We start from the raw sequence: 16,738 nt of genomic DNA on the forward strand, positions 1-16,738 counted from the left end.
TTACCTGTCTTACAGCTGTGGGACTGGGATACCAATGGACTGCAGCCCCTCTCCCCGATCTCAGGCTCTGTCCCGATGCCAGCCCAGCCCACTCACCAGCTTCCTCGAGGCGTGGATACCGTCAGCATCAAGGCGAGCACTGCCACGCAGCCCCAAACAGCCCCGAAGTTGGGGATCCCAGGGCACAGCCTGTCCCCCAGCAGTGAGGTGGTTAACCAGGCTCTATTCCAGCCCCGGCCCTGCTGCCTGCAGGGGAGGTTGCTGGTTTGGGGCCAAGGGGAGGGCCGTGCAGGGGACTCCTGGGCAGCCTTTGTCCCAGGCAGGCGCCGCACTCCAGGTACGTGCTGACACTGCGGTGAGCAGCAGCCGGCCCCGCTGGCAGCAGCACAGGTGAGTATGGGCAGGGGACAGCAACGGGTGACAGCGGCGGGGCTTGGCTGTGGGGGGATTGATGCGGGGTAAAGAGGGAGGAGGGTGTGAATGAAGGCAGGTGAGGGTGCCGTGGTTTGTGGCTCAGGTGCCTTCGGTGCACGCAGGGAATGCAGGGGGCAGTGCTGGACCTCGTGCTGATGGCAGGGTGGGAGGTTGGGCACCGCTCTGCCTGGCAAGGATGCTCCTAGCACGCACATTCCCCCCTTTCTTACAACATTAAGAGGCTTTTTGACCCCCAAATCCCTCTTGTGCACAGCAGCACATCTTCCCAAGCAACACATGGTTTATGGCCAGCAGTGCCTGCGAGCCTGAACTTTAAGGCTTCTCTCCATCCTCTCAGGGGACGCTGTGAGGGGCTGTCAGCAGCTGTCAGCACTTCGCTGTGTCCGGTCACAGACCAACCAGTGCAGGAGCAGCTCACGCAGCGTGCACAGCTGCAAGCTTTCTGCATGCTGAAACCCCTGGGCATTGCTCCTTGTGGAGCCGTACAGCAGCGTGGCTCCACTTCAGCTCTGAGGGTATCACCACCCTTCTGTCCCTTCTGCTTGTGCCCCAAACCTGCTGTACAAGGGCACTGTGCCAGGCACAGTATCTCGTACCGTGCTGACCAACCTGAAGTGCCTCAAAATGCTGGGCAGATCTATTGGCTTCACACCCCTCCCTCTTTGTTTTCTGCTTGCTGAGCTCCTTCCCCACACTCCACTCTCCTCCCCTGTCCTTGCTGCCTGCTGCTGAGATAAGATGGAAATTTGGCCTTACTGAGGGCAGGTGAAGGTGGTTTCACTCGTGGTGCCATTTATCACCTGTCTGGGGCAGATTTTTCCGAGGTGTGTGCTGGTATCGGGACCTTTTCCTTTGCTGTTAAACCAGGAGCAGGGCAAGCACTTCTAAGCAATGTGGTTCCATCTGTGCAGATCAGCAGGGCTAATAGGGCTGGAGATGGCACAATAGAGGAGTTCATCACCTTGCAGATGATATCTTCTGCCCTTCATTACCATATGGGGCAGGGCTCTTGGCCATAGGATAAGGTCTGATAAAGGTTTCCTGTCCCATGTCCCGTGTCCCATGACGTGGAACAGTCAACAGAAGAGAACATTATCCATTATGCATAGCATGTCCTATAGGGCACTGGCCACCCTCATTTGTCACTGGAGATATTGACAGAAGCAAGAATCACCATCTTTTGTGACTTTGCCAGAGGTCTTTCCTCTCCTATTTAATGCTGACCTGGCCTGGCTACAAGGTAAGGGTATTTTCTATGCATTCCTGGGAGAACAGCACAGCCCAGTGAGCTCTAAGCTGGGGTTGGGGTGTTTTTGCAGGCTGGAAGAGGAATGGAGTACAAAGCCAAGGTCATCACAGGTCTGCTGACAGCCACCTGTGTCTTCAGCATCATTGCCCTCATACTGAGTGCTGTACATGTGAAGGACGTGTTTCTGCCTCCTGGCACTAAGGTGAGGCCTTTGGCAGAAGCACTGCTACCTTCTCTCACTTGGCCGTTGGCTTACATCTATTCTGAGAATCTCCCCAGCTTTAGGCTGTGCTGTTATTCACCAAGATGGGACAAACTGCCATGCAGGCTGGCACATCAAGTGGGTCTGTCACAGTTTTCTTGCTTACAGCACATACAGCCTTTGCACTGCAGGGCACCCAGGGAACTCCCCCATTAGCTCACAGAGCCATGGCCCCAGTGCACTGCTGACTGCAATGTCACGCTTTCCCTGCTCTGGTGACACTGTTGGCTGGGTCAAGTGAACCACTCCCTGCCCACTGGGAGCTCTGCCCGCTCACCTGGAGCTCTCCCAGCTCTGCCACCAGCTAAATCTGCTCTGTCCCTCCCGGCACCCCGCATCCCATCGGCATCTCTCCGCAGTTCGGGCTGGTGTTCGACGCCGGCTCCACGCACACAGCGCTCTACGTCTACCAGTGGCCGGCAGACAAGGAGAACGGCACGGGCATCGTCTCCCAGGTGGAGTCCTGCACTGTGAATGGTGAGTGCTGGCACGTGGCCATCCATCTCCCTACCCTCTGTTCAACCTAGAAGGCTGTTCTGGGCAGAGTCAGTTTAGTGGGACTGACAAAAGGCCACTGACCCAGGGCAGAGTGCCTGGGAGATTGTAGAGCCGGCCCCGATGACAAATCAAGGCTCTGCAGCCACAGTGTGGCAGTTACTGGTTAACTGTGCTCCAAAGCAAAGGTCTGATGAAGGGCGAAGGGTAAGTGAGAGGGCACTTGGGCTAGTGGCAGGGCTGGAGCGCAGAGCTTGGGGGAAGGGTAGATAAAGACATTGGCTGTCCCCACCCAGTGCAGGACCACACTGGGAGCTCAGATCAACCACCAGCCTATGAAAGTAAAAGCGTGTTTGTGCTGAGCTGCACAGGGAGCACCTCAGTGTGTGCATCGGATCCACACATCCCCTCTGAAGGGCAAATGAGAGAATCCCTCTTTGCCAGGGAAGTGAGGAACCTGCTGTTTGTCAACTGGCTGCTGACAACGGGGATTAAGCACACACAGCATCACAGCAGCTCCCCACTCCTTGGAGGCAGGAGCTCACTGTCTGCTCCTGCAGTGTGCATGTCCCACCTCCAGGCAAGCCAGCTCTGAGCAGTGCCCTTCTGGAGATGCCCTTGGATGGGTATGATTGATCTTGACACATGGGGAAAACTTGTGGGGTCTTCCTGGCTTTTAGGGTGGACATGTCTCCTGTCATCCTGTTCCGCTCCTCCTGGGCATCACAAGGTGCTCTGTTGCAGGATCTGGCATCTCCAGCTATGCAGATGATCCCACTGGAGCTGGTGCCAGCCTGAAGCCCTGCCTGGACAAGGCCATGACAGCTATCCCTGCAGAGCAGCAGCGGCAGACACCCACCTACCTGGGGGCCACAGCGGGCATGAGGCTGCTGAGGTACAGGCACTGCCCCCACCACACACTTCAGCATCTTAGAAGGGGTGTGGGGCTGGGATTGGGGGCAGAGGGGCAGCTGCTCAGACAGACCATGGCAATGGGCTGAGCATCCATTTCTGTAGCCCACTGGGGCTGACCAACATAGCCAGCTCACTGCTCCATGGGGAAACTCCGCAGCCTACACTGGTGCCTGCCTGGCAGTACCCTGGGAGAGGAACAACATACTTTGCTAGACTTGAATTCATAGAATGGTTTGGGCTGGAAAGGATGTTATAGGATGAAAAGCAATGGATGGACGGGGTGTATGCTGTCACTGTGTAGTCCCACTGCTTTGCAGGTCACAGCCTTTTACTATTAGCCTGCTCTGAAAGCTCCCCTGCAATTGCCTCTTCCACCACATGGGATTTGTCTGCTTCTGCAGGGAGCAGAACAGCACAAAAGCTGATCAGGTCTTTGCTGAGGTCAGCAAGGCCATTCGTGAGTACCCTGTGGACTTCCGTGGAGCTCAGATCCTCACTGGGAATGAGGAGGGCTCCTTTGGCTGGATCACCGTCAACTACCTGCTGGAGACACTTATCAAGGTTTGGGCCAGAGGGGAGGGCACGGGGGGGCTGGGGATATGCATAGTGTGTGTATCTTCCTGTCTGAGTCAAGACCAGATTTTTTTATTCCCACAAGAGTGAAATGTCATTTTAGAGTGATAGTCACCCAAACAACTGCAGCACGTTGTTGTGAACTGCACCTTTGGCTCTATGGGTGTGATTAAGATCCAAACCTCAGCACTACATAGAGATCTATGTGGGTTGAGGAGGATATGGGCAAAAAGGGGTTAAATGGGGACATAGGATGTGGAAGGTCTCCCAGGGGCTTTTGAGGTCGCAGAACCTTTAGGGAAGGGACAGACTAACACTGTCTGCCTTATGGGGCCAGTTTTCCTTCGCAGGAAAATGGGAACATCCACAGAACACTGAAGTGCTGGGAGCTCTGGACCTTGGAGGAGCCTCAACACAAATAACCTTCCAGCCCGGAGTCACTATTGAAGATAAAAACACGTCTGTCCACTTCAGGCTGTACGGCACCAACTACTCGCTCTACACCCACAGCTACCTGTGCTATGGGCAGATGCAGGCCTTGAAGAGGCTGACGGCAGCCCTCCATCAGGTACCGCAGCCGCTGGGCAGTAGAATCTGCTCAACCGTTTCCCATTGCCACAAATAATGTCTTCCAGAAAATCTGTAAATGTATGTAGAAAAAGTCCAAGGGAAGTTTCACAAATTGCAGAACCTGAGAAAGGCTTATACTTTATGTACTGGACTAAAAAAATGTTATCATTTGAGTGGGAGGTGGTGGTGGGCTTCTGCGGGGCGCTCTCCTCCCCAGTGGTTTCCAGGTCTCAGCTTCATTGCATCTCAAGTGACTTGCAGGTCCCTCTCTGGACAGTAGATGCAGCATCCAGTTAGCAGAGGGCACGAGGTCCAGTCAGCCACAGGCACCATCTGGCACCTCCTGGCCAGAATTATCGAGTCTCCAAATTGTGTGTCCCTACATAAGAGAGCAGATTGGGTGGGGAGTTTGGGATCCCAGATCCTCCTGGGGTCTGGATCCTGCTTTCTGGGAGGGTGAGAGCTGAGGCTGAGCTGTGGGTAGGGTCTCGCTGGCATCCCACATCACATACTGCTAATGGCTCCCTCTCTCTCAACAGGACAGCTTGTATGCCCAGCAGATATCACAGCCCTGCTACCCCAAAGGATACCAGGAGAACATCACCATAGCAGAGATCTATGACAGTCCCTGTGTCCCCACTCCAAGCATGCTCAGCCCTGCACAGGTCCTCACGGTGACAGGGACAGGGAACCCTGCAGCGTGCCGCGCTGCCATCCTGAAGCTCTTCAACTTCACCTGCGGGGCCCACAGGACGTGTGGGTTCGACGGGGTCTATCAGCCGCCCGTACGGGGACAGTTCTTTGTAAGGAGCCTCCGACCGTGGGGTGGTGCTGAGGGTGTGGGGATGGAGAGTGGGAGTCTTCTCTACTGTTGGTTGTGAGAGGGGAAGGCAAGAGAGGGAACTCCAAAGCTGGTCCCTTCTGCAAACCTCTGCCCCTAAGCTGGAAGGTGGATTCTGCCTTATGCAGCGGTCCAGTCCCTCCTGAGGGAAACAGGAAGATCTTGTCCATGAGGAACAAGTCTGGTCTGATTTGGCAGGGCTCCCAAGTACAAGCAGAAGCCCCAGGGCTTGTCCATGAGCTCCAAGTCTTGTAGAGTGGCAGAGGATCCACTTGGTCAGGCTTTACTCTAAGATCTGGCCCAAGAGATTGCGGTGAGATGTTCTGACACAGCTCAGCCAGCCCTCCTGATCTGGTGCTCCACTCATCCAAGGCAGGGATAGCAGCGCTGACTCCCAGCCCAGAGGTGCTGTGAGGACTTTGCATGAGGAGGGAGATGTAGTTTTTACCATCACCCCTTCTTCCTCAGGCCTTTTCTGGGTTCTACTACACCTTCTCCTTCCTGAACCTGACCAGCCAGCAGTCTCTAAGCCATGTCAATGCCACGGTCTGGGACTTCTGCAACAACACCTGGTCCAAGGTGAGAGCCTTGTAAAGGGCACCAATGAGCCCCCTGCTTGTCCTCTCCTAGATCCCTGCCCAGAAAGCACATGCTCTGCTGTTCTCTGGGCCAGGGAGGGTTTTGTTCCTCATTATACTGTGTCCCCCGATGGCTCTGAAGCTGGTGGAGACCTTCCCGCAGAATAAGGAGCACCTCCACACATACTGCATGGTGGGACTTTACATCTTGACACTGCTGGTCGATGGCTATAAGTTTGATGAACACACGTGGAGCAACATCCACTTCAGCCAGAAGGTAAAATAAAGCCCTGCGGGGCAGTGGGAACAGGCAGCTGTGGCCATGTCCTTGCCCTGGCGCAAGGACACAGTGCTTTGCAGGGGGCTGGACTGAAGGATCTCTACAATCCCTACATTTCTGTGGTCCAGGAGCACCATCCCTGCACTCTCCTGCACCAGAAATGTGTCCTTGCCTTGTGTCTGTCACCTGGGGATCCCAGTGCAGCTTCAGTCCTGCCTGCCCCCAAACCCCTGACCCCAGCTCTTAGGTACTCAGGTGGAAACATAAGCTCATTTTAAGGGGGTGAAAGAAGTGTAGAGCAAGATTCAGCTGTTTTGATCACTAACGTTGGGCAGAATTCACACAAGCATCAGGGAAGTGATGGTGGCCCCATCAGCCACGTGAACCAGAATGTGATCAGAGCTGAAGGATTTTGAGGGAAGACACAGATCACAGAGCGCCATTTGCACAACAGCAGCTGCTCTTTAAGCCCTTGGGAAAGGGGACAGCAAAGCTGTCTGTGTAACTGGTACTGGTAGGACCAGGTTTGCCGCAGTCCCTTGCACTAAAGCCACCACTGCCCAGGGGAGGCACTTTCTGATGATCTCCTGTGCTCTGTCACCTCAGGCAGGAAACACAGACATCGGCTGGACGCTGGGCTTCATGCTGAACCTCACCAACATGATCCCCACGGAGGCTCTGGAACACGTCAAGGGGCAGCAGCCCAGTCTGTGGGCAGGTGCCATCTCCTTCATTGTGCTGGCCATAGTTGCAGGCCTGGTGGCAATTCTCCTCCAGTGTTTCTGGAAATCCAAGTAGCTCCAGGTATCAACCTATGGGCACCCTGCCTTCTAAACCAGGCAGAGAAACTGGTGCAAGAAAAGGTGGAAGCAAAAGAGGGAAGAAGGCATTAAGCCCCACCTCCACTGCTCATGAAGTCTTCTTGAACCACCTCTGTAAAGACATCAAAGGCATCTTGAGCTCCCTACAAACCTCCATGAGGAAAAGATGCCAGAAACCTCTTAGATCTGGTTGACAAAGGCCAAACTGAGACGTGGCGGCCATATAAATCCAAGCCAGAAATAAAACCCTTTTTCTTTTTCAAATACAAAGGTCATTAACCAGCCTAGCAGAGTTCCCATCCCTTGGCACTTCCACTCCTGCTGGGCTGGTTCTCTCCAGCTGCAGCTGTGGAAGGCAATGGGTGCTGGAGAGCAGTGGTGGCCACCTACGCTCTGAGGGGAGGACTGACATTTTCTGTATCCTGTCTTGTACAAGATGTGCAGGATTTTTGTGGTATGTGGTAGAAAATCTTTCCAAGGACAGACTGCTAAGATATTTACTGGCATATCTCAGCAGAAAAATACAATTGGAACTTGATTTAAGAGCTGCCAACTTGGCTCAGTGTTTATTTTATATTCAAGTTATATACTCCAGCTTTGACAGACACTAAATCCATAGCAGGCTCCAGCTCCAGGCACTTGAGTGTTTTATCTACATCAGCAGAGCCCAGCACAGCTCAGCTGCAGGAACCAGACAGTCCCTTTCAGTGCTTCCAGCTCCAGCCACCAGGGCAGCACTGCAGTGCCCAGCCTGTCCTCTGCACTGACCCTCCAAGCCCCTGCCAGAGCCCCAGGCTGGTGTGAGCAGGAGTGTCTCCACAGCTGCCTCTGTTTGCTGCAAGACCCCCATCCACACAGCAAGAAGTAGGAAAGTCCAGGCAGGACTGCCTAAGGGCTCGAGAAAAGAACCAAAGGCAGATGGGACTGATGGCAGTGGGCTCCTCATGCAGTCAGGCAGAAGGCTGCTGTTCCCTACGGGAAGGCAGCACAGCTGGTCTGGGTTGCAAAACATTTAGGGAAGATGCCGGTCTTGCCATTGCAGTGTCCTTCAAGCCAGTCTTCGTTCACTGAGAAAACAAAAAGAATCAAGATAAGCTCTGGCTCATAGGAGCAAGGTGAGTGAGAGTTTTCATGGCTCAGAGTTAACTATGGGCAAAACCCAGTGCAAGTCTGCACCTCCTGTTGTCATAAACTTGAAACAACACTGAAGAAGCCATCCACTCCTCCGTCACTCCCTACATCAGACTCTTTCAGAGAGCCTGCAGACAGGACTGGAGAAATACCTTCAGAGAGAATATCCAGCACATCCCCCTTGCTGAACTCCAGGTCTCCTGGTCCCTGTGCAGGGTATGAGTGCTGGGCCAGCATCCGGTAGAGGATGGGTCTGCCTGAGTGGGAGTCCGAGTCCTACAGCAAAAAATCAGCATGAAGGTTGCAAGGAAAAGCAGAGACTAGATTAGAGCCCAGCACAGCAGAGACACTTGTCACAGCCCACGTACCTGGCAGCAGAGTGTGATCCTGCCATCTGTCAGCTGCTGCCACATCTTCCCTAGATCTTCCTCTCCTGAAACTGCACCCAGTTCTTTGCCATCCAAATGCCTGTAGCTGTAAGGGTTCATTAACATGACTCAAATCATATGATCTAAAGACAAACATTTAGGCAGTTCTAGCCCTCTAAATCTTCAGTCTGCAAAGCTCTTTGTAAACCAGCTCCAAGCTTGTCACCTCGTGCAATGACAAGGGGACACCCTGCATGCTCAATGGGCACAAATGGCACTGTTGGGGAGGGTCCGAATCTCTCATGTCTGCACCAACTATGAGTCCCCAGGGATGTAACGCTCAGGGATACCCACCCCAGGACTAGCTCACATTGAACTCCCACTTTCCTTCTGTTCCTTTCCTTCTTGACAATGGCACAGTGTCCTTGCAAAGATCCTCCAGGTCTCCAAAGCCTGTGGATCACACACTGCTCCCCAACTATGAGACTGCTTTGGCCCTGGGGACCAGACGGGCTCAGATAGATGCCTGCATCCTCAGGGAAATCATCACTGCCAAACACTGCAAGGGCAGCGTGCACAGTGAGTGCCACAGGACACCATACCTCAGCCTCCCACGCTCTGCCTGCTGGCCAAAGCTCTCCCGGAGCAGCGCCCGCAGCGCCGGCACTGACGGCACCTCGCCTGCCCTCACCAGCAGCGAGCACTCACAACGCACTCGCAGCACAGCTGGTCTGTCCGTGCTGGATGGAGCTTCTCTGTGGGTGACGGGGACCTGCAGAGAGATGTGGCAACACAGACAGCTGGTTATTCAAGGCAGCTCTTGTCACTAAAGCTGGCAGATGCAGGATCCTATTTCAGTGCTGCTGTAGTGACAGTGAAGCATCAAAATGAAGATTTGACTTTTAGAGCGGGAAAATATGGGTTCAAATCCTAGGTTAAATCTTAAATGCCATGACCCAGGAAGCCTGTTTCCGGCTCAGATAAGAAAAGAAAACAAGCTCTATTTAGAGGTAAACCTGTATGAGCCGAGCCCCAGGTCCTCCACACAGCTGGAGAGGTGCAGCCAGGTGCACCAGGTCCTGCTGCCTGCTGTCAGAAGTACAGCTCCAAAACAAGACCCCAAATCCCTGCAGACATGGACGGCAAAGACAAGGGGATAAGGGCTGATCTGCAGCTGGCACTGCTAGAGAGGTGCTGACCCCAAGTGGACATGAAAGCAGTTCCAGCTCTACCACACATTGGCTGGCAATGACATGGAGCTGCATTGGGTGGTATCATCCCAGAAGAAACCTAGTATGGATGTTTGAATTATCATCATAAGCAGACTGACAAGGACACTAAATGTTACACGGGAGGAGGGGACAAGGGACAGCAGGTAGTTCAAAGGCAAAATGTGCTGCAAACTGGGCACTGCTGTGCCTGGGGCTTTTGGCTCCTAGGAGCAGCTGGCCATAATCTGACCCTCTGTGCTGTTTATACCCTTCATTTCCTAAGGCTGTGGCAGCTTCAGTTTGTTAAACACCTTACCTCCAAATCCACCTGGGATCCAGAATCATTCGCAGAAACATTTTCTTCCCCAGGAGATTCTGCAGAATGAGAGCACAAAAACAGCACCTGCAGTCAGCAGAGGTCCCACAGCCATTCTGCAACCCACCTGCATACAGGCAGCCACTGCTTCAGAGGGCAGCAACCTCCCCATGCACAATGAGCCCCTCTGGGCACAGCAGCAGCTTCACAAAACACCCACAGGTGTCCTTGGCCCACGAGAGTACCTGGGATCTGCTTCACATGGAGCCGGCTGGGAGGCAACTGGGCAGGAGGGAGAGGAATCCCATCACTGATCTTCTGCAACAGAGCAGTGTTGGAAAGGAGTGAGCAGAAGACACCAGAGAGTGGGCAAGGCCAGTGTTCAGGTCAGAGGCTGCAGCACGTCATAAATTTTCCCAAGTGAGTGTTATGGCCAGGGATTCACTTGGAAGAAACAGCAGCATTAACCCTTCTATTGTTCAAGAGCACTCAGTCTTTGCCCCAGGTGTCTGAGCTCAAACACTGTGCTTGCCTTTGCTACCATTCTATCCCTCTGTAATCTTACAAACAGAAGTTCTGAATGTGAATTTCTCAGTCCTTTCCTGTTCCCCTGGGTTTCAGGGCCTTAACTCACCCATTTATCCACCTTTGGGGCAGGCTCCAGGAGAGAGGTCGGTATGTGCAGCTTCTGTGGGACAAAAGGGTTTGTTCTCAGAAATTGCTGAAAAACACCCAGCAGCCCTTTTGCACCTTTTTCTTCCAAAAGCATTGTTATTTAATTCCTCTTTTCTTTGCTATTCATCTGATGTTCAGATGATGTAAATTTCCTTTACCTGCCCATCATGGATGGCTGTAGCCCAGCCATCTGCTCCTCTTGCCAGCACAAAGACCAGGCTGCTGGCTTTCACTGCCAACTTCTCCGCACCCTCAGGGTAATAATGGGACAAAACTCGATAGTAGCCGGATTCACGGTCTCTGGAAAGAAAGAATGAGAATAATGATAAACATCTTCCAGATCAAAGCAGTGACTGAATTCAGCCTTCAATTTCTGTTGCTACTTTATCATCAGAACAATTGATTTTCATGTTTTTTGAACTGCTTAGTGAATGTTTGGGAACTCTGTATTGAGAGCCAGATCTGGGCAGCTGAGCACCCTCTGCCACTGACCTGGGCAGATCCTACAGGCTCCCTCTGCCCCCATTCCCAGCCTGAATGTGATCTTTGCCTATATCCCCAAATCACGGAATCAATTCCTGCAATCTGTCCTGATATCTCTGCACAAGAGCTGCCACTGAACTGCCACACTCTTGCCAGGTGCAGTGTTTCATGCAGCCACACAAGCCTTTACGCATTCAGCATTCGTTCTGCCCTCGGGGACAGGTGGGTGTGAATCACAAGGAATCCTCAGGCAGAGACATAGGGAAACAAAACATGATTTTTTGAACAGAAATAGCAAGAGAAGAGTTAGACCAGGGTAGAACTGAACACGTACCTCACAGCATCAGCACTGGGTTCATAAAAGCCCTGTTTCTGTGGGGGCACAACAGCATATATTTATAACAGTATGTTATATAGAAACATTATCACCTTATATACTGTCCCTGTGAATAGGAGGGAGTTTCACATATGGTATTTTCTGTAATCCCTATTTGTTCCACCACACCTTGCCAGGATGAACCTGCCACCTCTCCTTCTCCCTCTTTCCCCGTCACAAGCAGGATAACAAACCATCACAGTGCAAGCAGCTACGCCTGTGCTGACAAATTTACACAGTACATTTACAAATGTGTGTTGAGTGCAGCAAAGTCCCCGCTGCTCTTTGGACACAGCAAAGAGACAAAACCACATCATCCAAGGGTTGGAGACTCATTCTGTCAAGTCCTTTCCAGTCTACATCAAAGCACTTCAGCTGGCTCTGAAGGCCCCTTGGATCTGGTCTGGCACTGGGCTTCAGAGACAGAAACAGCACTGTTTGTTCATTAATATGCTCCTACACTAATGGTGTGAGGATCTGACGCTCTACATGGGGCTCCATGACTGCTCCATTCCATTTCTCACAGCAATGTCCTGCTCACCTGTGGCCTGAGAGGTTCAAAGCCAATGTACTCATCATTAGGAATGATGGAGGAGATCACCTGTGGGAGGGAAAAATAATGACTGTCACTCAGACCCACTTCCTTCTGACCCCTCGGGCAGTCAGGCTTAAAGCAGAGCACTGCATTTAGTAGAAAATGCAGCTTCAGCAGTTTTTGTCCGTGCATTTTCCATCTTCCCAAAGCCCTTCAAAAGTATGAGTGGATTATTTCCCCTTTCCCTTGTTCATGCAGGAGCGACCTGGTGCTTCTGCTGACTAAACTGGACACGGGAAGGATCGGAAGAATTCTCTGCTGGTTTGCACTAAAGTACATGGCAAAGCATTTTTCTCCCAAATGCGTGTTTGTCCCATTGGGAATGCACTAATGAGGAGGAATGTGCTCCTTTGAAAACACTGTGGTCAGCAAAAGGATACCTGTGGGGATTTGTAAACACCTGCTCAGTTGTGGTTGGGTTTGTTTTTTTTTCGGTTGAAAGTGATTAAGATTGGGAAGGATTTGAGCAGCAATGTCATTTTCTGACAGGTGAGGTGTCACTTCTAACAGATTTTAGCTTATGTCCCTAGATGCCTTGACTGAGAGCAGTGCAGTGATTGGTGCAGCAGCCAGCAATAATGTCAGAAGGTGGGGTGTTAATCCGTTTGCTGTTTATTTGAATCATCACATGCCTGTTACCTTGGGTTTACCCAGGAAATCCTTTGAATCCAGCTGTTCAACTTCCTTCTTTCGTGGTCTGAAAAATTCCCCCGGGGGAACCTGCATAGGCTCTAAAAATAGATGATTCTGGGGCGTGGGAAGAAGATAAGGGAAAAGCCATCAGTTAATATTAAATGAAACACGGCAGCAGTGAAAAGCAAATATGGCTTCTGTGTGTGAGGGAGATCATCAGGAAGACATCGGGGCAAAAAATAAAGCTGTGAACTTGATGAAGGTCACTAAGTTTCAACAAGCACATGAAAAATAAAAGTCCAGCAGCCACTGCCCAGTATTGAGCCAAAGGCCGAGTGTCAGCACAGCAGGGCTGGGGAGGAGGGCAGTGCAGTAAAGTCTGTTCAACAATCTCTACATTCCTCTTGTTGTTTTCAGTTATTTTGTTTGGTCAGTTGGTGCAACGGCTCAGTGTGAATAGTGAATATAAATCATATCCGAAAGTAAAGCACAAATGTGATGCTAGAGGAGATAATTAGATTAATGAAGTGATAACTCTTTAGAACAGGGATAAACGAAACAAGGAAGTATGGAGGCAACAAATAATGAACCCTCCAGGGAGAGTAAATCAGATACCTGTGAGTCGTTCCTGATCATAAAAGAGTCTTAACAGGAAACTATTATGTAGAATCACCTCCATAAACAGGTTTGCACTTTACTTAAGCTCTAAACATGATTGCCATTAACGTCTGAGCTGCTACCAATTGTCACCAAAGCCAAAGGGATTCAAAGGAGTCTGCCAGCTTTGTGAGAAGTGAGACTCTCCAAATCTGCATTTAAACACTGCATGAGGCAACTTGTTTCACAGTGCAAGTATGAATATAGCTGAGCTCCTGAACAGCAGGGTCTGGAAAGCACTGACTGCAACCTGAAAGGTTAGCCCAGAATTCCCAGCTCTGGTGTTATGCTATGAATCTCCTGGAGGTGACAGAGCCATTAGGTACCAGGTTAGCTGAAACTGGGTAGAGCATCACACAGAAATTGCTTAGAGTGCCATCAGTGACCAAACAGGCGGTTAGACGGGAAAACCCAAAGACATAAAACTCTGCATATTCTTATCTCAGATTCCTCAGCTTGAGCCCAAAGCAATTCCCCAGGAACCCACAGATCCAGTCTTACCTGCACTCGCTCGAGGGCCAGGGCCAGCGTTGCTGATCTTCCTTCTGGTCTCCACACGATGGCTTTCTCTAGGGTGTCTTTGGCCTCCTGCCACTGCTGCAGCCGGCACTGCACGGCAGCAGTGCTGTACAGCACCTGAGCCAGCAAGGAGGGAGCAGAGCTGTCTTCCTGCTGCTCGTAAGGCAGCAGTTGAACAGACCCAGTGCTACCGACTGGGCTCAGCCAGGCAAGATGATCTGGCACTGAACCACCATGAACATGGCAGCAGCAAGAGCCTGCTCCCCACTGATCGCACTGCTGAGAAAACTCCATAATCAGAGTGGAAGGAGATCAAAGCTGTGCTTTCAGCTGGCACTGCCAGCTCTGTTCAAAGCATGGGCAGGCATGGGGAAGAACAGATGAAGGCTGTGTTACCAAACAGGTTTTTATCTTATTTACCCGTGTCTAAAAGGCAAGTAAGGCAAACTATGGGTTTCTTTCTGTGTGAAAATAATATTTTTTGCTGTGCAGAATTATTCTGATTCTCTTTCACTTTGGAATAACCTAACTGGAATGGAGGGGGGGACTGGATATTTATCACACAACCAGCGCATCTTCCTCCAGATGGAACTGGGCACTCCTGGAGCTCCGTGCATTTTAAAGGAAGCCTTTGTTTCCAAGTGCATTTGAGCTCAAATAAAGCAGTACTGTGGCACCGAAACTGTTAAAAACAATAAGTTTGGGAAGTATCACCAATAACTTCTTCCTGCCAGGTACAATGTGATGTAAATGAAGAAGGCTGAATGGCAGGTTCCTGGGCTGCTTGGTTTGAGTTGCACAATGACTCCTCGCTCTGGAGGAAGTAAGGGATTAAATATTTCTTCCTGTATCTGCTTCCCTGTCTGTGTAGATGGATTTGGGAACACAAAGTGAACCCTCCCAGTAACGCAATTTTCCCACTGTCCCAATGAAGGGTCTCGAAAAGCTCTTGGGTTACTTATGCTGGCTGCTGAAAACCTGACGAATGCCCCAGCAGAGGGGAAGGACAACGAGACAGACTGACCCTTACCTCCCATGCATAGAGAATGTGCCTCAGCCCCAGCTGCTTGTAATCGATGAAGGGGTTTTTCCGTAGATGACTGAAGGCCATTTGATAGTCAGAGAGAGCTTCTTCATACCTGCAATGAAGAAATTACAGGTGAAGCTGAGCCTAAAAAACGCTGAAGGCTCTAATTACAGAGTAAACTAGCAAAAACACGTACTCTGCCTAATAGTCTGTGTGAGCAGAGCTGCACCAGAGATGTGTGTCAACTTATGACCACAGAAAATCCTCTGTCCTATCCTTGTACTTATTGCAAGATGAATCTGGTGAGTTGCTCCTCCAGGATTATCTGCACTTTTACCATCTGGAATAAAAGATTGGCTGTGATACCCACAGCACAGCTCTATTTCTGAGAACAAGGAAACGTAAAGAACAATGGTTTACAAATGCTGTCAGCTCCCTCCCCAGCTTGTTGCTGGCAGTTCTGCCCTGGCAACATCTCAGAGAAGAAGGAAAGGTTGGGAAACCTGCTGATGGTGAGCAGCTACAGACAGACACAGCACTGCTCATAGAATTGCTCAGGTTGGAAAAGACCTCAAAGATCAAAGCCCTGCATACAGGAGCGGCTTCTTTCCCTGTGTGCACAGGATGATAATGCTACATATCAGCCACTGCTGGGGTTCTGAAGCTTCTCAGTTCTGCTCTGTAAAAGGGAGATGAGACTTGCTGACCTGTGACATGGTTTACAAGGCCAAGCCAGACCTTACAAAATGCTTAAAATTGGTGGAGGATCGAGTTTTAGGGGTGAAGCTGTTCAGTAAGAAAACAAACAAACAAAACCAACAAAGAATGAAGAGGCGAGAATATCACTTACATTTCCAACTGCAGGCAAACAAACCCTCTCTGGAAGTAGCCGACAGCGAGGGAGTTGTCCTTTGTGACTGTTTGATCAAATGCCTAAGGAGAAAAACAGACACCTTGGAGATGAGGGAGGACTGTCCCATCATGTGCCCGGCTGCCTGTTCCCCCTTGCTGGAGGTGTCTGGCTCCCCCCGTGGCTCTGGCAGCTCTCCTTGCTTTAAGTGCTCCGTTGTGCTACACAAAGATGTTTTACACCATCCCGGAGCTGTGCCGGGCACGGACCGACGGACATCAGCCGGTTTATGAGCCGGGCTCCTCGGAGCAGCACCGGGCCGTTTTTCGGTCCCACTCCGGTGTGAGCTCAGCCCTCACCCCGCACCGCCCTCACCCGCATCGCGTCCCGCAGCCGCCCGGCCCGCAGGTGCACGCAGCCCACGTTGAAGCAGATCCTGCCCGGCGGCTCCTCGATGCCGCACAACGTCTCCAGCGCCCCGTCCCAGTCCCCTCCATCCGCCAGCAGCACCGCGCGGTGCCAGCGCCTCAGCAGCTCCCGGTACGACATGGAGCGGCACCGGCAGCTGCTCGGCGCTGCGGGGCGGGATGCGGGATACGAGGAAGTGGCTGCGCCCCGTCCGACCTGCCCGGGGCGGGAGGCGGCAGCGGGACCCGGCCCAGCAATGAGGGAGGAGGGGGAGAACAGCACGGGGGGGTGGGAACACGGGGACATGGGGACACTGCGGGGGAGGGAGTGAGATAAGGGGCCGTGGACACAGCGATAAGGGATGGTTTGGATGTAGCAGCATCGCCATGCGCATTAAGTCCGGTAATTACGGTAATTTCGGTATGCGGGCGGTCAATACGGTACCGCCCCCCCCACTCAGCGTTACTGCG

The 16,738-nt window shown here is 51.9% G+C and overlaps 2 protein-coding genes across 8 annotated transcripts; one reads left to right on the forward strand and one right to left on the reverse strand.

The window, feature by feature from the left end:
* Window positions 1-253: 253 nt before the first annotated feature.
* On the forward strand, window positions 254-7,572 carry LOC107321671 (ectonucleoside triphosphate diphosphohydrolase 8). Of its 6 annotated transcripts, none has more exons than XM_085521612.1 (11): window positions 254-390; window positions 1,557-1,675; window positions 1,755-1,886; window positions 2,306-2,423; window positions 3,186-3,336; window positions 3,758-3,917; window positions 4,267-4,497; window positions 5,039-5,302; window positions 5,809-5,919; window positions 6,061-6,195; window positions 6,805-7,572. In XM_085521612.1, exons 2-11 carry the CDS (start codon window positions 1,652-1,654, stop codon window positions 6,994-6,996), a joined length of 1,518 nt encoding a protein of 505 aa, XP_085377738.1. In that variant the 5' UTR covers window positions 254-390; window positions 1,557-1,651; the 3' UTR covers window positions 6,997-7,572. The 6 variants fall into 6 exon arrangements, with proteins under 6 accessions (XP_085377738.1, XP_085377742.1, XP_085377740.1 ...); XM_015878816.3 differs by having other exon boundaries at window positions 289-390; window positions 1,545-1,675; XM_085521613.1 differs by having other exon boundaries at window positions 292-390; window positions 1,631-1,675.
* On the reverse strand, window positions 7,558-16,521 carry NOXA1 (NADPH oxidase activator 1). Of its 2 annotated transcripts, none has more exons than XM_015878812.3 (15): window positions 16,236-16,521; window positions 15,861-15,943; window positions 15,014-15,122; window positions 13,966-14,100; window positions 12,814-12,921; window positions 12,121-12,180; window positions 11,538-11,575; window positions 10,879-11,020; window positions 10,680-10,733; window positions 10,291-10,360; window positions 10,046-10,104; window positions 9,121-9,290; window positions 8,519-8,624; window positions 8,303-8,426; window positions 7,558-8,086 (listed from the first exon to the last, which is right to left on the reverse strand). In XM_015878812.3, the coding sequence occupies exons 1-15, from the start codon at window positions 16,407-16,409 to the stop codon at window positions 7,992-7,994; spliced, it is 1,527 nt and encodes a 508-aa protein (XP_015734298.2). In that variant the 5' UTR covers window positions 16,410-16,521; the 3' UTR covers window positions 7,558-7,991. The 2 variants fall into 2 exon arrangements, with proteins under 2 accessions (XP_015734298.2, XP_015734300.2); XM_015878814.3 differs by having other exon boundaries at window positions 10,291-10,363.
* Between the last annotated feature and the right edge of the window lie 217 nt (window positions 16,522-16,738).

The sequence above is a fragment of the Coturnix japonica genome, chromosome 21 (genome assembly GCF_054131305.1).
Source record: "Coturnix japonica strain WE chromosome 21, WE-NBRP24, whole genome shotgun sequence".
In the NCBI taxonomy this organism is placed as follows: Eukaryota; Metazoa; Chordata; class Aves; order Galliformes; family Phasianidae; genus Coturnix; species Coturnix japonica.